Consider the following 23,843-nt stretch of genomic DNA (forward strand, 5'->3'; position numbering starts at 1 on the left):
CTTTTAGTCTAACACACATAAGTCTGTCATACTTTTATCACCTGCAATGCAATTATTCCAAATTAAGCTATCAGAAGCTATGCATTTTAAATATGCAATCAGACCCATATGTTGGGGCTTCATTGACCATAAATTCAACATTTCATGAACAGTTCCAAAAATACTTCAATTTAGACTACTCTGGTGGCAAGAAGCCCCCACTGGCACCAAGGATGCTGGGGGCAGACCCGGGCATTCCTGGGGGTGGGCAAGTAAGCCCCCCATACCCCGGCAAAATTACCGCCAAGACGAGTGGGACTGGAGCAGGAGCCATACAAGCCAGCATTGTGCTGGCTCTTCAAGTGGCTGCTTCCCAGGTGGGGCAGTGACCAGCTGATTGCAGCAGCTGATGCCGCTGCTGCGGGGAATTTAAAAACCCCACCAGAAGCTGGTGGAGCAGAGGGAGAGAAAACCAGCTAGAAGCACACCATGCAGGCGGTGGCTCCGGAGGCTGATAGTGGCGGCCCTGAAGACACTGCCCCACATCAAAGAAGAGGGAAGTGTCAGGCATTAGGCTGGGGACAATCCCCAGCCTCTCAATTTTGAAGCTTATAGAAGCATGTCTTTCTCAGAGAGGAGAGCATGCAAAATGCCTGGGGCTCGGCCTTTTGGGATCAGGGACTGAGACTCCAGAGGCGTTAACATCCAGGCAACCAGCAGTTTGCTGAAGCTGACACCAGACCCCATAGTAAAGGGGCGTACAGATTGGCAGAGCAACTAGCAGAACACCCGAGCAGTTGGCGAGTGGATGGGGTGTAGGGGAGGTGGAACCCTGAGGAACACTGCAACACTCTTGTGAGTACCCTATCTTCAGGCTGATAGGGAAAGAAGAAGACCACTGAACCCCCTCCTTCTCTTCAGGTACCAACAAGTCGTGGCAGGAGAGGTGGGGGACCCCGACCAAGGGGGTGGTGATACTCACAGCATTCACTAGAAATGCCACAACTAGTGTGGTGACTATATCTTAAACACTTAAATAGAGATAGAGGGTGAAAAGTTTCATACTGAAACTCCTCTTGTAAATTATAAAAAATATAGTCATGTGGCCAGATTCCTAGGGCTACCCCGTCAGCACTGGAAACTACCTTTAAGTGGTGAACAAACAGTATTGCCTCTCAACACAATCCAATGATCATTTGTATCAACATGCTATAGCACTGCAGAGTCTTTTAATGAAAGATCCCTTGGTAATACATACAACAAAGATGTTAAAATTAAAATTACATACCTATAATTTTGAAGGTCTCTGTGACAGAATCAGTGTCCTTTAAGATCTTTCTGTCTTAGTGCATTTGTGATATAAATAGTGGGGTCAGATCTTTGAACAGCTATCACAACATACTACTAGTAGTTCTACCTGTCCAATCTTTGTTTCTCCAGACTGTAATTGTAGTAATTGTGGAATATAATTACTTACTACTCAGCTCTGCAACTCAAATGTAAAATAACCCATTCCATGCCCAGCTGACACAACACTTTATGCAGGATTTGGCCCTTAAACGTTCTCCCTAAGTATCTGTAGCCTCCTTCATAGATATGATGCTAGTTTTAAAATGTTAGGATTCTGGATACTACTTGCAACGCCTGTCTATTCCCACCATGACTGTCACAGCATGGGGTCCCCAGGGATAGCCGTGATGCCCCCAGGGCTCCGAGACCATGCCAAATCTGCCCTATGGACACCCTTTTTCTCTCTGTCGCAGTGCACTGAAGTGCCCTGCTCCTAGGAAAAGGTACAGGTGCAGGCTGCTGGGGCAACCGCAGTTCAGTCAGCTGACTGGAAGGGGGCAGGGCCTGGCCTATATAAACAGCCTAGGCTGAGGCCAAGCAGCCAGTTCCCTACTAACATCCCAGGGAGAAGGAGCTCTGCTAGAGTATGCAGCCTAGAGCAGCTTGATGACATGAACAGCTTCAGTTCATGGAGACTGGGAGGAGACACCCCGGTAGGGATTTGAGTGAGGTTTAGCCAGAGGGCTAGAGTTTGCGTTTTAGCCGGGAGGCTTGGTTTTGAATTGTAGCCCATTGGCTTATGGTTTTGCTTTGCTACACTGGAGGACCGGGTGAGGCTGTAGGGGTTGGAGGAGGCCTCATGGGAGCTCCCCAGTAGCTTGGGGGTTCCTGGCACCGGAGAGGACACCGCATTTTGGGGGTGTATTGACCCCGGCCCCAGTGGAGGAGTGTCGTGCGGGAAAAGCCCCAGTGCGGGCGCAGGCAAGAAGTCCCAGTGGGGTGTAAGACCCAAGAAGGTGGGTCTGGGGCCCAGGCATGGCTATGGCCACCTGAGCCTCAGTGGGGTTGCAGACCCATGGAGGGGGTGCACTGACCCCAGCCCTGAGAAGGGGCACAGTACACTGGGGGCCAGGCATGGCTAGGGCCACCTGAGCCCCAATTGTGAGGAGCACCAGAGTGGGCACCGGCGAGAAGCCCAGAGGGTGCTTACATTAAGCCCCAGGGAGGGCGCACACAGGAACAGAAGCCCCAGGGAGGGGATTTGGGGGCCAGGCCCGGCTATGGCCACCTGAGCCCTGATTGTGAGACAGGGCCCCAGTGCGGGCAGGACTGAGAGAGAGAACCCCAGTGTTGGGGCACGGCCGCAAGAAAGACCAGAGAGCGTTCACAGGGAGCGCGGAGAAAGGCCCCAGTGTGGGCAACTGAGACGAGCCCAGAGGGGGCTATAGTGAGGCAAGCAAGGGGTTGCTGTGAGGGCGCAGCAAGGGATTTTGACAGGACAAGGTCCGGTACATCTGAGAGGCTTGGGGCATGGTATTAGGGGTGGTAGGAGCCACGCGTAGCCCCTAAGGCTTTAGTGCACGGAGTCATCTGAGACAGGGCACAGACGGGGATACATCAGGGGTACCGTGTCCAAGGGAGCAAAAGGCAGCCTTCCTTAATACTTTTATCATCAAAGATGTGGTGGGTGAGAACGAGGGTGCAGGGACACCCACTTGGCATGGTAGGGGCGCTAGGAGAGATCATGGCTGCTCCTAGGTCTCCGCCCTGGGACACTCTCCTGCCACATCTTGCTGGTAATTATGATAAATAGGGAGGCTGCCCTTGAGTATGTTTGGACACAGTCCTGATGGACCCCACTGAACCCTTTGGGTTCCTGGACCACTTTTCAGGTCCAGCTCAAAATACATGCCTCAAGGGAAACCCTTAGCCTTATGGGCTAGATACATGACTCCAAAACCGCCCCCTTATCTGGCCCCATGCCTCACAGATGGTATTCAAACATATCCCTCTGAGGCCTTGATATAGCTCAGCCTCCCTTCATTACTGGGCTCCCCGCAGCCTTGTCTCTGTACCCTCACTGGAGCTGCGCCTGGTGGTGTGCCTGCTGTAGCGTGCCCCAATGAGGCCTCCTCTTCCCCAGTAGCCTCAGTCCAGTCCACTGGTTTAAACAACAACATAGAACACAAGCCTTTGTACTATAACATAATACCAACAGTGCAAAGTGCACTCTGTCCCTTTAAAAGAGGCAAACTTCTCCCCAAGCATTAAGTACCTTGTAGCCCAGGGTACCTGGTGAGCTCCAGGAGCCTCACTAGTCCTGTAAGCAGTATATCAGGCAGCCAAAACATCTCTGAGCAGTTCTTTTCTGCAGGCTCCTTCCCCTGGCTGCTGCCAGAGAACTAACTCCTGCTGGCTTCAGCCCTGGGGTTGATATGTGCCCAGGGCCCTGCCTTCTTCTGGTCAGCTGACCAGGTGCAGGTGCAAGCTAATTCCCACATTAGTCTTCTGCCATAGTAACCTGCACCTATATGGAGTTTCTGCCTGGCTCCTAGGGCCCTCTCTCTAGGCAGATTATGCCCTTAAAGGAGGAGGCACGTTAGTGCCCTGTGACAGTGATGTTGTAGACATGATGGTCCAAAAATTCTGTGAGGTGCAAAGATTTCTTAGGGTAATATCCTTTACTGGACCAACTATGTAGGTGGGATAGAGTTAAACGAGTTTTAAAGTGCCGAGATGAAAAATGTCTTGCATTCAAAAGGTTGTCCAACTCGATCCAAACTACAAAGTTGGCCCAATAAAAGGTATCACCCTAAGAAATCCTTGCCTCTCCCACAATTATATTATTAAGAGTCCAACTTTTAAAATCAATTTCTTAAATGTTGGAATTATTAAAGGAACTAAACAGCATGTAGTGCTATTTTTTCTTTTGTAAGTCTGAACTATAAAAATTGTGCATGCTTTTTTTAACTCTCCATACTGTGAACCATTTCTGCCTTTTCTAAATCTTTCCAAACTGTACATTTAATTGTAAGTATCTACAAAAAGATATGGTCACTGCCTTCTGCAGGGCAAAGATAAGACACGTTTTGCAACCATGTGAACTCTGCTTAGCCCTAGCATTATGCACAAATTTCTAAATGTAAACTCAATTATGAATCCAGTACTGCTATCATAGCTTGAATATATATTTCATATAAAGTATTAGCAATTAGCTTATCTTCTAATTTATGATATACCAGTATCAAATATTCAGATACAGTTACAATTACCTTAAATTAACCTTCAAAATCTCAAATAATTTCCTATTCATCATGCTGTTCTGCATACATTAGCTGTGTTAAGATGACCAACTCATAGCTGATTTAGTTTTAAAGCATGCAAAAAAGTAGTGACAGTTTTAGTTAGTAACTGTAACTGAAGGTTTGTTGAAAAGACATCTATTTTGTAGCTAAAAAACCTGCTACCATTAATACTTCCTAGAGGCATGGTGGTGATGCACTGGGTTCCCACTGCAGCGAAAGATCCAATCATAAAAATAAATATTCAGACAAGAAGCTGTTCTGAGAGAAAGGGTTCCAATTCTTTATCTTTACAGTGCACAGCAGTATGGGTTGATGGACTTATGTTTGTCTAGTCAATTTCTTCCAAGAGGTCAAGAGGCAACATCTAGACAGAAAGGAAGAAAGCATGATGCCAGGATAACATTTTCCTATGTTTGGAATTTCTGACGGAAGAGCTAAGAACAGAGAAATGTTAGCAAATCAAAAAAATACACAAATAGGAACTGGGGGCTAATAGCATTGATATTCATATAAATTAGGAAATTTCTTCCCTCCATCCTATGTAGTGCTCAAAAACAAAAGAAAATTATGATCAGGCCCAACCTCTATATTGTGGTAAGGATACTGAGGCTTAAATTTTGGCCTAATATTGATATACAAGTGTGAGATTACTTAGCCAAACTACCCCAAAACTACACATCTAAATGAAAACCACGCGCTACAGAGAGATGTTTGATTATGTACTTAAAATACAGATGTATTGAAATGTTTGAATTTCAGAAATCAGGAGGTGTCAAAGATTACATTTCTTCACATTTTAAAAAGCTGCATATTTACCAGTCTCAGTACTGCTGCCTACAAATTACTTTTTGGAATCGCTAAGCGAAAGGCTATGCCTCTAACCAACATGATTAATGGCTACTTGTAGACATGAAAAAACCCCAAAACAAAAAACCTTATGCTTTGCCAGAAGCAGCAGCATAATATTTCAACCCAGCTCTTAAGCGTCTGTATAGAGAGGGTCCTTCAGCAGGGCTTTTATCTAAAGTTGATTCAATCAGCTATTATATAAAAGTGGCAAACAAAGCCCCACCAAAGCACCCAATCTATACACACATTGCAGAGCCAGGTTGAACTAATGCACTGCCTCTTGTGGGTATTATGCTGGGCTCACTGCAGGAGTGCACCAAGTTTGAAGTAAAGCACCATTTTGGGCGGTTTTTCCACATCTACAATGATTTCTCTACCACTCAGGCTGTTCAATGTAGCAAAGAATTCCCAATCACTATGTGATAAATGTCTCACTCAGAAGAAGATAAAGACAATGTCGTTTTCTAATAGTCCTAACTTACTAAAGTTTTGCCCATGCAGGGAAATTTGAGCATAATAAATTAGGGTGCAAATTTACAATGCGCTAGCTACTCAACCGCAATGTCCTCATGTAGAGACTTTCAGTTCCCACTTCAGAAGTGGAGCAACTATTTTGCATTTGTCCTTAAGGTGGTTCGTGTGGGGTAGCCACTGCATGGTAAATTTGCACCCTAACTTAATGTGTACTAGCTTGCTTGTGCAAAAAAATCCTCAGTTACATTTATACTGATGTTTCAAATGTATAGATAGGATAGAATTTCCCTTAAGAGACTACAATCTTTTTTATTATTCTTATTTTTTATTCCAATTTCATTAATGTAGCATTTATTGATATTTGTTTTCCCATCTGAAAATTAGTAGTCATTTACTTAGATGGTCAAATAATTGGTTATGAGAGATTATAACTTGCCTCTTTAAACCGAAAGAAGCATACATAGCTAGGATGGTCAGAAAGCTATTACCACTTAATAGCTAACTTACAGGCTATTTGAAAAATATTACTGATCTCAGTTAAGTTCCTGGAAGATCATTGATGACAACAGAAATACACACAAGCTCAGCTGAAGCCAAGAGTTCAAGGGGTTAAGCCAGGGGTGGGCAAAATACAGTCCATGGGCTGTATGTGGCCCACGGCAGCCCCCACAGCACTCCACATGTGACCATGTCCTAACTGCTTGCACCAGGGCAGCCTGCGCCCGGGCTCCTGCTAGCACCCACCAACCCGGGCCTCAGCCAGTGCGCAGCTTCTGCCGGGGCTGTTCCCAGTGTAGCTTCAGCCAGGTGCTGCTCTGCGCCCCCCACCTCCAGCAGCGACTCCTGCTTTTGATCTTGTCCCTGCCGCGTCATGCTGGGCAAGCAGTTTTTAGCCAGGTGGCTGATACCACAGCACCCGATGCTCTAGCTTCAGCTCCCAGCCACTTTTTGGTGGAAGGCAGCCAGGAGCTGGAGCCCCACCTGCCTGTCAGGAGCACAGTGGGGCAGAAGCAAGAGGAGGAGCTGCTGCTGGAGGCAGGGAACACAGAGCAGCACCCGGCTGGCTGCAGCTGCACCAGGAACAGCCCACCAGAAGCTGCTCTGGCTGCTGCCCCTGCTGCACCATACTGCTCTGAGGCAGCTTCAGCTGGGTCCTCCTGCCTCAGTGCTGGGGCTCAGGCTTCAGCTCCCAGCTGCCCTCCCAGAACCTGGGCATGGTGCAGACCCCCATGTGCTGGGGCAGGAGCAGGAGCAGGTTCCAGTGGGCTGTTCCCAGGGTGGCTGCAACCAGCTGGATAAGAGCCATGCTACTCTGCACCCTCACCTCTAGCAGCAGCTTGTCCTCTCACTCTTGCTACACCGCGCCACATTACTGGGGCTCTGGCTCCAGATCCCAGAACTGGAAGCAGGGGGAGCAGAGTGGCACCTGGCTAGATTGCAGGCACCAGCAGAAGTGCAGAGCAGGCTGCCCCAGTGTGAGAGCGCAGGCTCTACCCCATGTGGAGTGCCATAGACTACAACGCCCACTGCAGCTCTGCTGCATGTGCCCCCTACTCTTCCCCCGCCCACCCACAGCAGGCTCCCTGGACCTAGCACGCAGGCAGACCCCTTCCACACATACACGTGCCCCCTCCATCCCACACCCCAGAGAGCAGGGGCATGTGATCCCAGCCTCTACTGCCCCTCTCACTTCACTCCTGAACACTGCTCTCTGCTGCCCACAGCCCCACTGGGAGTTTTGGCGAGTTGCTGGGGTGGGGCAGTGGTGGTGGCATTGACCCAGCCCATGATAGCTAATCAAAGTTCCCTATGTGGCCCATGGGCCCAAATAATTGCCCACCCCTGGGCTAAGCTATTTTCTCATTCTGGAAACTAATGCTAATCAAGTACCACATGTCATTCTTAACCCAGATCTTTTATTCACCCCAATTATTAGAAACATATAACTTGAAGGCCCTTTTGCCTGCAACATCTTACTTTGCCTACCACCTGCACCCAATTATATTTCAACTGCTCCTCTGCTGAAAGTATCTGTGCTTTTATTTCTGCTTACTTTCACTCTTTCCCAAACTTCACATATCAAATCTGGTCTAGTAACTCTTTTTTAAGCCAGGATTATCACTACAATAATGTCCATGAAAGGGGGTGAACATTCAAATACTTAGGTTTATAATGGCTCCAGGGCATGCACCAGCTGCCTCTTCAAGTGCAAAAACTCCAGTCTTGCACTGGCCAAGTGACTTTGGCAGCATGTTAGCAACAAGGGGAGTGGGGGGGAGGATTGGCTGCACCTGCGCCATGGCCAGGAAGCTGGGAGATGCACCAGTGCCACTTTTCCCACCTCCCCACTCTCTGGCTGGGGCACAAGCAGAGCTTCTAAACTAGTTTTGCCAGGGCTGGGCACTGGGAACTGTGCCTATGCTACTGCCACCATGTCTCACTAGGGCCCCCCATTCTCCAGCTACAGTGCAGCTGCAGCTTACAGCTGATGGGGCTGAGCAGCTGGAAGCTAGGTTTGCAATGCTGCCACTTCTCCCTCCCCATCCTCCCGTCCACCCCTGTTGTAGCCTAGGCCTAACTAGAAGCTACCCAGCCCAGGCCCAATTCCCCAGTGGCTGGAAGCTACATTCACACTGCACCCAGGAAGCAGGGGGGTGATGTGGGCCTGACCCCAGCACAGATCCAGCCCTAACAGAGTCAGAGGCAAAGTCTTTCAGCACTGTGGGACAGATAGCTCCGTGGGCTGGATCCCAGGCTGTATGTTGCTGATCCCTGCTCTAGGGAAACTTTTACCTGCATAAAACAATACAGACAAATAAGCATATCATCAAAAAGCAGAGAAAATATCATAAGCATAAATCTTAAAGTTACCAAATTACTCATTGTATTTTTGCACACAAGTGAGACAATCTTTTAAAAGTAGAATGAAAATGGTCTGATCTTCAAAAAAATACAGTGCTCAACACAGAAGCTTTTCATCTCACTTAATTTGGTACTGTTTATATACTGCGTCTAAAATCACATTAGAAATATCTAATCATGGAGAAACAAGCAATACTTAATGGGATCTTCCTCCTGAAGTGAATAATGCCTAAGCAAACACAAAGGCACTTACATAAAGATTTAAAAATAAAATGAAAAACCCACAGAAATTCCTAAATGCAGGGATATTTTTTAAAATTTATACTTTATTTTAGCAGCAGCATAGTTTTAGAAATAAGAAATTCTTTCTATCATACATAATTTGAAAATAACAGACTATGGAATCAGAAGATCATTAATAATAACCAACAACCAATCCCCTAATCCAAATTGTAGGACAACAGTGTCTAGATAATGAATAAATCCAGGTATTTCTATTTCTTTAGTTATTTTACTGTTCTTTAGTAGTGACAGAGATTCAGTAAAAACAAAAAATTAAAAGAAAGAGAAGGTAATTAAGTTACCAAGAAGCACGCAGATTTTAGCTGTGATAAAGTTTGTTTGTTTGTTTATTATCAGATTTACTATAGCCTGCAAGTATTGCACCTGGCTTTCTTCAATCATCCCCAGGAAGAAATGCCAAGAGGAAAAAGAATGTAAAGATCAAGAAATAATAAGCCTACACCTGGAAATACACATGACATCAGAACGGTGAAGCAGGTTTCTTCTTTTACAAAAATATTACTTATACAAATAGGTTTTTTATAAGAACTTTTTGCATATAAATCTCCCAAACAAGTACAATTTTTCCCTGAATTAATTTGAGGGAAATTAACCTCCTAATGTTAATACTAATGTAGTGTTTTAAATTACTTTTTGAGATTTTGTCCTAAAATACTTTACATCTAACTTGCAAATATCCTGCTGCTGCACTACGTATTAATTTTCCATACAGGTACAAACAAGCATAGTACCTAGGACTGTTGCACTTCAGCAACCTTAAAAATAAACAACTACCATAAAAATGTAACAGTACACACACACACACACACACACACACACACACACACACACACATGCACGCACCGGGGGGAGGGGGAGAAGGCAGGAGAGGGGGGGAAATGTATACACATAAATGTATGCTATAAATTTAGTAGATACTCTAGAAGAAAAGCTGAAGGTCACCACACACCGCATTTTAATTTTACAACCTCATCCCGCAAGGAATCCCACAGCACCTATCCACACATATTAATTTCTCTAACAGTGAACATCTTTTATAACATATCAATAAAGGCAACAGCTCTCATATGAAAAACAAATTGATTAATATAATCAACTCTAACTTGTTCTCCAAGACAATTTTATTCCAGACAAACTAGGACTAAGATTAAAAAATGGCATCAAACTATCTCCCTTTTAAAAAAAATTACAAATATATTTTTGGGGATCAGAAGCTGACCTGTGCCTAACTCTAACTTTTTATTTAAAAAAAAAGATTGATATATTTGTCATCAGCCACTTTAACTTGTCTCTATGTATTTCTCTTTTTATTTTGCAAATCATGCAGAGATGTGAATGTGGTAACGTAGCTAGTGAAATCTCCACAAACTGGGAGGAAAATAAGAGAATGGAATAAAATCATGAAGTGGCCTCAAGAAATAAAATGAAAGAATATCTTTCACAAAACAGACCATTAAAGCATCTCCTGGGGCAATATTAAAGTAGATCTGAAAGTAATTCAATTGTTCTGAATTTTAAAAAAAAAGTTGACAAGATGACTCAGAAAATATCTATTTCTACACTAAAGAAAATGTGTAGCTATACCTCAAAGTTAGCATTTACAAAGTACAAATCAGAAGACATACCATCATATCAGAGTCAGAGACCTTGACCTAAAGGTGCCCTACAGTCACATAAAACTAAGAGATGATAATACGTTGCCAACCCGGTAGTTATCATGACATTTATCATAAAATTTAATAGGAATCAAATTCTTTCTGCCAATTAAGGTAATCAATCACAGGTTATAAAAACATTGCAAACCAAAAACACTATCACAATGAGAAAACAGACCATGTTTGATGTCAAGTCCAAGAGTTCTTTAATGCAAAAAATAGAACTAAAGGAACAATTTTCATTCATAAGCCCAAGGCTGTTTATAAACACACAATTTCACATATATATGAAAGGTTGGGGGGAGGAAGGAAATGCAGGTGATATGTATAATTTCTACCTACCTATATATATATACACACACATATGTGTATATATATATACACATATATATATATCCACACACACCAATTTTATATATCTACATACACACACACACACACACACACACATACATATATATACACAAGGGCACTGGAGGCAGGCAGCTGCTTCGGCTCAGGCTCCTACCTAGGGTCGGGGCTGTAGCTTCAACTGCTGCCTGCCCCCCACCATTTGCCCATGAACTCCATCATCTACCCCCTACAGTCTTCCTCTCATCTCCCCCCAAACAAAGCCTCTGCTTCCTTGCCTATACCCCTCCTTCCCCTCCTTATTTTTGCTCCATGCCAGCAGACTCCACACGCACTGCAGCTGGATACACTGAGCAAGCCCACATGGCTGCTACAAGGAACGGGCTGGGCTCAGGCCATGCTCTGTGCCCCAGGCTAGAACAGGGATGGAGCAGTCAGTATGAAGCATGTCAGTATGAAGCAAAGAGGGCAGCAGAGACTGGGAGGGGAGATGGGGGAAAAGGAGGTGGAGGAAGGTATAAGAGGCATGGGGAAAGGGGAACAGAAGCTGGGGAAGCGTCAGAAGGGGGAGCAGAGGGGGAAAATGCAGCCCCAGGTTGGGGGGGCGGGGCCGGCAGGGGGCAGGCACCTGCACCCCCACTGCCTGCTACTATGCAGCAGTGGAGGGGACAAATTTAAGTCCTATACATAGAATTAATGAATTAAGCTCTACACATGGAAAATTATAACATATTTATACATTTTCAATGTACAGAATCTAACTATTAGGGGGGTCATCTTAAATTCATCGTTGTCTTAAATTTGAGTAAATCTGGTGTGGAAAAAGTGTCTATTTCAATCAAATTACTTTATAACTTTTGAAGGCAATAGTTCAGTCTTACTGATATTTTAGCAAAAACACTTTCACATTTGGATCATAACAGGCTTCCTTTCCATACCTGGCTATTGAAAAAACAGGATTATATGCTCTCAAGTGATGCTGAAATGCACATCTAAGCATCTAGTTATTACTAAACTGTGTTTCATGCAATTATCAATTTAACTTTAGTTGCTCAACAGAAGTATTATTTAATTAGACATTAACTTCTGACACCTTAAACACCTTGGGATTTCTACATGGTTGTTCATTACATACCTATTGAATATAATACATTTTTTATTTATATATACCTTTTCCCATAAGCATGCAAGGGCAGTTCTCTGTCCTGGGCAGCAGTGACTGATACACTGCTGGTAGTGGTGGTGTGGCCAGCTACCAGTTACAGCAGTGACTGTTTCAGTACCTCCCTCTTTCCCCCTCCATCCCACAAAAGGTGGTGCCTGGCATATTACATCATTTTTAAATGGATCAAATACAGTTACACAAAATCTTAAACAATTCTCCCAGATAACATGGCCTCTTTCTTACTATCAGATGTACAGAGAGCCTCACTGACTTCAGTGCATGTTTACTTGACCACAAAAAACCACCCTGCCAGATACAATTACAGTCAGAGGCAATATGCAGCATACTCTATTTACCAATATAAAGATATTTTTTCTTTAAAGAGTAAAAGACCATTTTTTATTCTTTTAATCCAATTAAGGAAACATTTCCAAACCAATATGCTGATGAAACGATTGGTTGCAATATTATTTTCTTGGAAAGTATGAAATAGATATTAAAATTCAAAGATGTCAATGGTTTGACAGAACCCTGGAGCTGCCTGTCAAACCTGCATGTTACAAGGATAGCAGCTGACTCTAATAGCACTGATAACTAAATGGGATTAACCATTGGGAATCTAGCAGCAGAGAGCTCTTTTGAGAGCAGGAAGCCTAAATATTTAGGCCTCTGAAATGTTTTTGCTCTTTAAAAGATATTACACCCATTAATAACTGGTCAGTTAACAATCTGTACTAGTTCAACTAATGAAAAATGTTGATCATGCAAATAAGTCATTTTCAAATTTAAATGAAATATGGTCCTAATAAAATATTTGGATAATCTTAGAACAATGATTTAATATAATTAGTTGCAGTATTTTACCTGTGTGCCTGTGCTGTTCAAACCCATTACTTTACAGAAGCTGGCATAAACATTATATCTGACTCCATTTGAAAAGTCAATGAGCAACTGTACATACTCTGTATGCTGTACATACCTCCATACTGCTATTCATATACAGATAACATTTTTATCAAAATAAAGCTTAGCTTAACATAATATCCTTTATAGGGAAAATGTATTTTTTCCTTTATGATGGGCAATGGGCAGAGTGGTTGTGATCATGCAAGAAACGTAAATATATATACATACTCCTATTTTTTTCTTCAGGGTCTAACCAAAAAGCTCCACCAAAATCACAATTTAGGTTTCTATAGTCACGTTAGAACGATGTTATAGCTGTGATGGTTCAGGAATTATGCGAGAGGAAAGGATTTTTGGGGGCAGTATCTTTTATTGGACCAACTGTATAGCTGGGATAAAGTTAGACACTCTTTCAAATGCAAAGTATTCTGCTTCAGGTCCCTGTCTAACTTTTTCAGATCCTGAAGAATGCTTTGCATTTGAAAGCTTGTCTAACTTTATCTCAAGTATACAGATGGTCCAATAAAATATATCACCCAAAAAAATCCTTGGATCTTTGGTTTATTTAGTGTAATTCCATGAATATGCCAAAGGTTGTACCAGCTTAACCTGCAAATCACCACTGACAAATGACTATATAGACGCATCTATACTCCACAACCGTGCTTCCCACATATTCCAAATGATATGTGCTTATTTTAAAAGAGAACCAAGACAGATCAGAGAATCAAAAGAGTTCTTCCTGGTTCACATAACTAAGATGACCATTAATTGGCTTTCAAAAGCTTGTTTACTTCCAAATGCTGCCCTAATTACACCTGAGCTGTTCCCCTGCAGGCACAGAAAAAAAGATAAAACGTTGTGGGGGGAACTGCAGTTGATATGTACAATCTTTAGTTCTTCATGAGCGAAAAATCCAATAGCCTAAAGAATACAAATCAGATAAGATACAGTTTTAATCATCAAAATATATTTTAGGCAGGTTTTATTGCCCATCCTCCCAAAGAAACTACAACGGTTCAATCTTCACAGACAGTAATGAATCTTTTCCTCAACAGAGTCTAACACCAGCCATAAGAAGAAACATCCACTACATTTATAAAAAAAAATTAAATTCTTTAACTGTTTAATCATATACTCAAATTCCTTCAGATCACTCAAACGATGCTTTTGTACTATTTTCTTTCATTTTTTAAATCACAGCTCATCTGCCTTTTCATTTCTGGCAACTCTGAACACTAGAATTGGCAACTTCTTCTGTAAATATGATTACTATGCCACATTGTAATGTCATTTTTGTACAGCTTGGGAGCCTATGATATTATGCAAAGATATATTACCTCACATTCCTTTATCTAGCCTAGTATCGTTTTTTTTTACCAAAGGCAGGCTGTCAGAGGTTAAATTCTTACTACACAGCATGCAACCAGAATTATAATTAAGGTGGCAGTGGCTGTCATTTTATTTTAAAGAAAAACAAAGGAACAACAAAAAAAATCTCCATAAATGTGAAAGAAGAGTGGTAAACATTAGGTTTCTTTACTTTCATAAGTTTAGTCGCCTCCCTTTCAAGAAACACCTCAACCAATTTCTATCTATAACAGCCTCTCAAGTTATACCCTTGATAACAAGGTACACACATACCTTTACATTTAGAAGTGATTACATATTTTTGCATAACGTGCTGGGAATGTGATCACAGCAGCAAAATGAGGAAGGGCATTGTTTTGCCGGTAAGATCATGGACGCAGACTAACAAATAGGGAAGTTAATTTCACGCTGTTGGAACTTAGCAAGTGCCTATTGCTAGTTCTCATTCCATAAGGGCTCTAGTTCTCTAATAACAGTTCGTTACTGGAGTGGAAAGTAGACTTCAAGGAAAGGCTACTAAAAGAAAGTTGCTGGAACCCCTAAGAACTGGAACATTAGGAAAAACATTCTCCTTTATCACTTCCCTTATGTGAGGAAAGATCAGTTGGTTCCAAAAAATTGACGGATGGCAAGTCTTCCAAAAAAAAAGCTGTAACAGTCAAGTTCACTGAACATTCACATCATGATAGGAACTGACCAATTATTCCATGATAACATTCCCAGCTGAGTTAATAAACTTGTGTCCTAATAAAAAGTGCACAAGAATACTGCCAAGAATACTAAGGCATTCATCTCACAGGTGACCACAAATTTTCTGTCCTAGTCTCTCTTTAGATTTCAGAGACTGAAATTGATAAGCAGCTTCTAAGGAAAAAATATCAAGAAAAGATTATTATTATGCTAAGGTAAATCACATTCTACCTTTTGATTAACTCTCTAGATTAAACAAAATGATTCTAGAAAAGACCTTAAAGCTCATATTCCTTTCACAAAAGTATTTAAAAGGAATCAAAATTATATACGAAAAAATATCAGCTCTCTGGCTGAACCCTATGAATATCACTGTTAGCAAAGATCAGTGCATAGCGACGTTCTCACATCAGCATCCTCCTAAATGGTTTTCACTGGGTTCTGTCTTTCCTAAGATGCATCTTTCCATTCACCATTATTTATTGTGAGAAGTATGTCCCCGCTGTTGTACTTTTCTTCCCACTGTTCTAAATGTTCCTCCCATAAAAATACTGAAAGTGCAATTACTAGAAGAGCACTTCATAAAATAGCTCTCACAGCTAAAAAAGTACACCATTACTGAGACCTAACAGGAAAAAATTGAAGTAGAACACTGCACTTTATAGTCATTAGATAAAAAGTAGTACAAAATGCCATCAGATATTACCAGATAAGTAAGTCAACTGATTACAAGAAATAAACGTCATAATTGCATAATAAAATGTCAGACATTAATACAGGCCAAGAGACGGATGGTAAATTTTTCCATTAGCACGTGACTTAAGAGCCCAAGTCTTATTTTCAAAAATGATGTGGCATTTAGAAACTTAATCCCAGTTACAATACTACATAGAATCCTAAGCACCTATATGATTTCTGAAAAATGGGACTTAAGACACTTCTCAAAATCTGACTTCCTCCCATAAAGGCGGGCATGTTACGAGAATCAGAATACTGATATATACATGGAGGAAAGTGGGAAAAGTATGTTTATAGCACCTAAACCTTGACAAGAATCTGAGGAAGGGGTAAAAGGAGATAAGGAGGAAGTGCGCTTTCCCAAAGGAAGGTTTTAAGCATAGCAAGACACCATCCAAATGTTAATACTCACATTGTTCCAATGAAGTGACCAAAATTCACAACGAGATTTGGCAATTGTAGATATCATTTAATACAAACTGTCCCTTATTAAAAATCGAGCTCTGAACTGAAGTTCTGGATTCCACCTTTATATGATGAACAGAGCCAAAACCCTGGATCCGAATACCTCTGGTGGTATTCAAATTTCAAACTTTCCTACTTCTTGGGTACATGGTAAAGGACAAAGTGGGTGGGAATTTTTTGAATTTTTTATTTTGTTTTGCTTTGTTTTCTTGCAAAATGATAAATTTGCTGAATCCGAAATGGTTCACTGCTGGTTTTGATGAACTTCCAATGAAACATAGTCATGGTCCCAGCACTGTTTCCCTCAGGCACACAGACCACCTCAGAGCTTTAGACACAAGGCCTCAGAGCCAAAGGTCCCAACTGGCTCTTAAGGCTTCTAAGCTAGTAGCCTGCCTGATACAGGCCTATTCATGCCTGCTTCCCACTCTAGTCAAGCAGACCAGGAAGACCTTCCGGAACTGTGTGGTGGTGGTGACAATTTGGGTCATCTATCCATTGTGGCACTTTTACACACAAGCCGAGCCCACTGCCATACTGAACCTGATGGCCTGTGCCATGCATTTACCCTGAAGGGTGCCACACAGGACCATCTGCTTTGACACGATGGCAGTGGAGCAGATGCCCCTGCACAGCACCCTTAAGGGCCACCTTTGTTGTCTATTAAGGATGCCAAAAAGGGTGCTGCAACCGGCAGTAAAGCACTGATGCGGAAGCATCACCTGGCTGAGCTGCAGCAGGAACACCAGGAGGTAAGGGTAAGAGCTTATGGGGATGTCTAGGAGGCTCTTGGTCCAGGGCATGACCTAAAAATGCACGCTGCCAGGGATGGGTGGCCTGGTGGGGCTCCTAGTGGTGTGGGAGCCCCCGGGAAACACCAGGCCAGTTACCACCCCAGTGAAAAGTGGGAGGGGCACCTTAATAACCCCGCCCCCACAACTTGGTGGGTACGAGGGCCAGGCACAGCTATGGCCACCTAAGCCCACAGGGCAGTAAAACCTTGGAGGCCCCTGGTTAGGGATAGTTGTGTGGCCCTGGAGAGGGAGGGCCGTGGTGAAGCCTGAGAGAGAGGGCAGTTGTGAAGTCCCTGACAGGGCAGGAATGTAAGTGGCCCCACACACAGTAGACAGGAGTAGACCTGAAGGGCTGTGCATGAGGGGGAGTAGGGAGGAATAGGGAGTAGGCCTGAAGGGCAGCCCCAGGGGCACGCTGAGTAGGGCCAAACTGGGAGTCAGCCTGAAGGGCAGCCTAAGGGCCAGCCTGTGAGTAGTTGAGTGTGAGGATGATGAGAAGACCCCAGGGTGGGGCATGGTCTAGAGGCCCTAGAGTGGGCACAGTAGGAACCCTATGTGTGGGGAAGAGGCCAAGGTATGTACATGGATGTCTGAGGCCATAGTTTGGGCCAGAGGCCAAGTGGGGGGGGGGGGCTCAGCCAGTGAGTTAGGGGCAAGTCCTGACCCCAGTAAGTCCTCTGCCACAAGGAGGCTGAGTGTGAGTCAAAAGAAAGACCTACAGGTGGAGCACAATGACCTGCTGCTCCAGGCAGGGAGAGAGTCCCTGTGGGACCCAGAAGCACCAGTCGTGGTGTGAGGGAACGTTGTACGTGTGTGTGTGTCATCCGCAAGGCTTGGGATGCAATACAGGGGTGGTTGGAGCTGCATATACAGGCCCAGGAGAAAAGACCTGCCAAAGGCCAGCCTCCCGCCTAATTAAGTCACCAATTTTTTATTAAAAAACAAGGTGTGGCAGGCAAGAGAGGCTGGTAGTTATCCCAGAAACAGTTGGGCAGGTCAACTTCTAATTGGCCACAGGAAAGTCCCCTGATACAGTGGAGTTTTTAAATTTTAATTTAAGGAAACTTCTATTTTCTGTTTATTCTTTAGAGAAAACCTGGGCCTTTTTTATTGGAAATCTCAACAAACAAAATTACAAAAATGAAAAACCAATGCTAATTCAACCTGAGTGCTGAATCTATACATAAGTATAAAAGTAAGGCCTTGTACAGACATTCAGTTTCTCCTGGAAGAATCACTGCTCCCCCAGGAGAAACACAAGTGTACAGATGTTTAGACATTCTCCCAGAGTAAAAAAGGCTGCTCCAAAACAAAAATAACTTGTGAACAACCAGGGTTAAATCACTCCCAGGAGAGTTTATGGGACAGCAATGTCCGTACATGCTGTAAGACTTAGCTGCTAATACCTTTTTGCTCCAGTTCTTTAACTTAATTCAGCTGCTAGAACTTTTGGGTGCCTATACACATGTTCTGATATGTTCTGATTAGAAGGCTCTACCACTTGAGTCTGCTTTCACGAGTTCTAACTGGAATGCTCCAGCATGCTGCAGCGTCTCATGTATTCCATGTCCCACATTTCAAAATGGTGGTGGGTGTGCTTTAACTAAAGCTCATCTAAACTTTAAAGTGCCCCTGCCACCATTTTGAAATGTGGGACACTGAATACACAAGACACTGCCGCATTTTAATTAGAGTGGCTCTGCAGAGCCACTCTAATTAAAATGCCCCTTCCCTCCACCCCAGATTACATGTATAGGCACCCTTTGAGCCTGAATTATAAAGTAGCAGAGAAAGGTCTCACATGGAGGTTTAGGCCTGTAGCTAACAGACAGTACAGCAAACAAGCTGCTGAAACATTTGAAATTCCATTTTAGAAGTAGAGTTCTAAAACAAAGGGTCTCACATAGCCGCATGAAAGTAAAGCTGAAGAACCTCCAATACTATTTACATTGGCAGGAAAAATTAGGTTTTTTAGCTACAAAGAAGCATGCATATGCACTTAGGTGTGCAAGAAGGCATTACTGCAGAACAGTGAATGGCTGTCTGTTTGCCTACAGTCATCATATCACCATCTATTAGTAGGGCCAAGTTCTAAAAATACACATAAGATTACCTCTATTCACTGAAAGAGCCTCAGTAAGATACTCAAATGATTGAAGTTATAATCGCTGTGCCTAAGACTTTAAGGTTCTTTATTCATAAACAGTTTTAGATACCTAAAATATTTTAAGTGTTCCAATTCATTCCAGCATTTCACAAACAAAAGTCATGAAAATATACCTTAAAAGTAGCATTGCTTACCTGATAAACATGGAATGCATTAGCAGCTTTTCCACGGAGAAAGACTGAGGGAATCCAAACATTTATAAGAGCGCGATTCGATCTAAAACAGAGAATGTTCAAATAAAGGGTAATCTTTTCAGATAAAAGTAGCAAAACTACAAAAGCAACTACCTCTGGTGCTTTAAAAGTGTCCAAAGCAATCAATATCAGCCAACATTTTCTGAAACTTGAATATCACAATTCTGACACAACATTTTGCACCTACTATACCTAAGAGTACAGGTACACTTTAACTTAAAGAGCAGCAAGAAAAACAATTTCCTATATATTTTGTTTTCTTTGTGCATTTGACAACATTTTGATTATGCGGCAAAAGCACAGAAACTAACTTTACACAGTAAGTTTCCTCCTCTATGAAAAATGCCCCAACTAACCCTAAGTTTCAAACATTTAAATGGCATTCTGTGAGAAACCTGAGGTAATTTAAACTGATTCTGACCAAAAAAAATATAACTTCTAAAATCTTAAAAGTAAAACTCTGACTTGTTACACGTCTGTAGTAGGGTCGGTTCAGAAAATATGTGTGAAGTAATATTTTTTCAGTATTATTTTTTATTAGATCAGCTATATAATTAGAAGAGGTATAGGATAAGTTTTTGGGCACAAAGTGCCCTCTTTGAAGCCTAAAAGCTTGTCCACACCTCTCCCAACTTTGATGTTAGTCCCAAAAGACCCTCTTTTCCTTCTTTTGATACAAGTCGAACATTTTCGTCTGGCAAACTTATACCCTTAAAAAACCAAAAATAAAAATCTTCAGCAAATAAAGTAAAACATTAATTATAACAGTTATTCAGTTATTCAACAATAATATACAGTCTGGATATGTCAATCCATTTCAACCAACTTCATTAACAATAATTCAGAACATTGTTTAATACTTTTTCTGTTTGCACAGGAAGATATTCATTGGAATACAAAAATAAATCTCAAATGATTTTGTCCATTGCATTTTGTTTTGGTACATTTCATTATCAAAGTATTTGTATTATTGACAATAACAGATGTTTAGTGATTTATTTATTTTTTAGCTGAGATTATATGTTTATCGTGTTTTACCAAGGGAACAAACCTTAGAAACTGAATTTGATTTATAGCTATGCTAACAGATATGATCCCAAGTTTTTAAAAACAGAGGTGACACAAATTCAGAGCTTAACATTTGTTCTGAGTCTCATGGCTAGAGACTTACTAAATGTGTGGCAGAAATGGGCTGCACAATAGCTCCTTTAATCTTGCAGATGCCCTCAGCCAGCCCACAGCCCCCCCCCCCCACACTGATTGACAGAGGGAACCCCCCCTGCTCAATCCTGATCAGCAGGAAAGCAAAAACCATGGTTTTAAAATATGAACCATTTTTTCCTCTCACCACTCATTCCTGATTGGCAGGGAAACCGCAGTTTTAAATATGGTGCTGTTTTTGTCTTTTGCCTCTGATTGGCCAAGGAGCTCTTGCAGCCTCACCACTTGCTGCTGACCATCCAGGAGGCAAAAACAGCACCATATTTAAAACTGCAGTTTTTTTTTCCGACCAATCAGGACCAAGCAGTGAGCGACAGGGTCCCTCTGCCAATCAGTAGCTGTGACGGGGGAGGCACACAAGGAAATCTGCAAGATTAAAGAAGCCTCCACACAGCCCACCTCTGCTGCAAATTTAGTAGGTCTCAATTCATGGCACATGACTCTTCGTCTCTCCTCTTTCTTTCAAATTGTTTTAGCATCTGGGAATTCACAACGTAACTAGTGATCTACTCAAATCGTAATTTCACAACTTTTGGACTTTGCATGGAATCACCAGGGAAAAAAACCCCAACTTACTCCCAGTGGGAGCCAGCTGCAGCTGTAGCCCAGCTGCACAGCCTATGGTGGGACGAAGAAGGGACAGTCAGCACAAAGGGGAGTGGCCAAGATGGCAGCCACCTCTCCACTCTCCCCCACTGATTAGCTGAGAAGGCTGCTTTTCATGTGGCCCTGACCACCTCTGCCAATCAGTGGTATGGGGCAGGGCAACATGAAGGGCACCCCTCTCCACCAATCAGCAATGAGGGGTGGGACCGCATGAAAGGTAGTTCTGTTGCCCAATCAGCGACGAGGAGCAGGGCTGCCATGGCCCCCTGGCCAATCAGTGAAGGGGGAAGACTCACTGCAATAAACCCATGAAAATGGAGCTCAGTGCCACACACAGCCTGCAAAACTGCCCATCTGCCACCTTGATTTAGTTAGGTCCCTAAACATAACCACTGGTTTCTTTTGATAAGCATACTGATAGTTGAAATTAGTATAAAGTTCAATAAACCTCTTTAAAGGAATCATTCCTAAAATGCATGTTGCTACATCTGCTATTAATTTCTCATGCCAGATCTCTCTAATTTATTTTTCAGTATCATTAAACATAGTATATAAAGTTTGAATCTAAACAGGAATCTACAAAATTATTTGGTTAACAAACAAAAAATGAAAAACGTTCTTTCCAATTCTAAACCTTTTTTCAGTAATGCAAGTAACTGTTTCTTCCCATTATATAGTTTCCTTTTGTTATAATACTTTGTATAAGCATGAATTTTTTATAAGACCCAAAAAAAGCCAAGAATCTTACAGCATCTATATAACAGGTTGAAAAATATACTTGAAAAATGTTTGTCAATTGAAAGATAGGGTATTTTTCTTCTAGTTCTCTAGAGCAGGGGTTGGCAACATTTTTGGGCAGAGTGCCAAAAACACTGGTAGCCTCAATTTGCAAGATGTTGGCGCGCCAGAGGCACAAGGCAGGGGAGCTGCGAGGGGCCTGATCCTTGCTGTGGCAGCACAGCCCTACCCCTTTCCCTACCACTCGCCCCAAGGCACACATGCCAAGCAAAATGCCTTCCTGTGCCATGCTCTTGCACCCATTCCAGAAGTTGCCTACCCTGATCTAGAGGCTGCAAGGATTAACTCATTCATAAGCGCTAAATACAGACAATCTGAATCGATTCAGGTGAAGAGATTAAACTGACTAACAAGTAAACAGATATTCACTTTTGTAGCCACATGCCTGCTGTGACTCAGGCCAAAAGTCAGGGGGGTGCTTGAGTATGGCTTTCTGGCACGTAGCCAACATGGGCTATGCATTTGCTTCCCCTTCCTGCTGCCTCCCCAAGGTCTCTGGGATTTGCAGTCCACAATCACAGAAGCAAGACTCTGAAGGGTTGCTCATCACTTCCTCTTCCTTCTTCCAGATGCCTCAGGGGTTTGTAATCCATAGTTGCACCCAGCAGTAATTTTAGCAGGGCAGGGCAGCTTTGTACTCAAGAAAAGCGGGGTTTAAGCCCCCCCTCTGACCCCAGATGAGGGCCGCCTGGTGGGGAGACAGTCCCTTCCTCCCCACTTCCTGCTCCCAAACCCTTCTCTGCTAGAGCAGGCAACACAGCCCAGACCAGGGCTGAAAAGCATGCTGGGATGATGGGGGACTGTGATTAAACTTGAACCAGGAAGGGGTCTGAGACAGAGATTTCATAAACTGGTTTGACCTGTATCAGTTAAGTCTGATACTACATTCACCCAGGTTTATCTTAAACCAGTTTCAGCTATTTTGAACATGGTTTATGTGCACTGAGCTTCTGTTCTGTTACAGGTTTAAACCAGTATCTGATGACTCACTTTCCCTGGCCCCTCTCTGCACAGGGTTCTGTCACTGTCCATATGATTTGGCACCCCCTGTGGGAGGGCATCTGGTGCCAGTGCACTACTAGCACTGCCCTTACTGCAGTACTGGTCTCCCTACATAAGGGACTCCATCAAATATGGTTGATGTTTGTATGGAAGTAAAGACTTGGTACTGGGTGCCATCTCTATATTTTTCTGGATCCCCTAACAAGCAGGAAAATGCAGCTGGTGCTGAATATAGAAGCCCACCTGTTCAGAGAAGTGTTTCTACTAGGGAAACATCTGTACTCATAATGGGTACTGACTGCCAGCTTCTCATTTAAACAAACTTTAATCTTCAATGTGTTAAGTAGGTGTGGCCCTCTCTCTGCATATTGCACCACTATAATTTTGATCACTGGTAATATTTAAGCTTGCAGTCTTGTGATTTAATTACAAGGACATCAGATGGAATCTCAACTGCAAATTTTGACACCTGCCTACTTAATGAGAGCCAAAATTTGCTATGCTGCAAAATAAATTTGCTTTCCTAAGCATTTCCTAGGGGAGGCTAAGTGGTAGTGGGCAGCTTGGTGAGTAACTATTGTGGTGTTTTTGTATTCTTTATTAAATATTGTTTTATAAATTTGTCCAATTTTAAAGAAAAAATTGAACCTATCAAAAA

The 23,843-nt window shown here is 42.8% G+C and overlaps 1 protein-coding gene across 1 annotated transcript in view; it reads right to left on the reverse strand.

The window, feature by feature from the left end:
* The window catches only part of SNX29 (sorting nexin 29), a 445,875-nt gene that overhangs the window by 195,176 nt on the left and 226,856 nt on the right, over window positions 1-23,843 (reverse strand). The window contains exon 18 of the mRNA XM_019540166.1: window positions 19,499-19,580. Within this exon, the coding sequence (XP_019395711.1) occupies window positions 19,499-19,580 (82 nt within the window). The remainder of the gene's footprint in view (window positions 1-19,498; window positions 19,581-23,843) is intronic.

The sequence above is a fragment of the Crocodylus porosus genome, unplaced genomic scaffold (assembly GCF_001723895.1).
Source record: "Crocodylus porosus isolate Cpor-Errol unplaced genomic scaffold, CroPor_comp1, whole genome shotgun sequence".
NCBI classification, from domain to species: Eukaryota; Metazoa; Chordata; order Crocodylia; family Crocodylidae; genus Crocodylus; species Crocodylus porosus.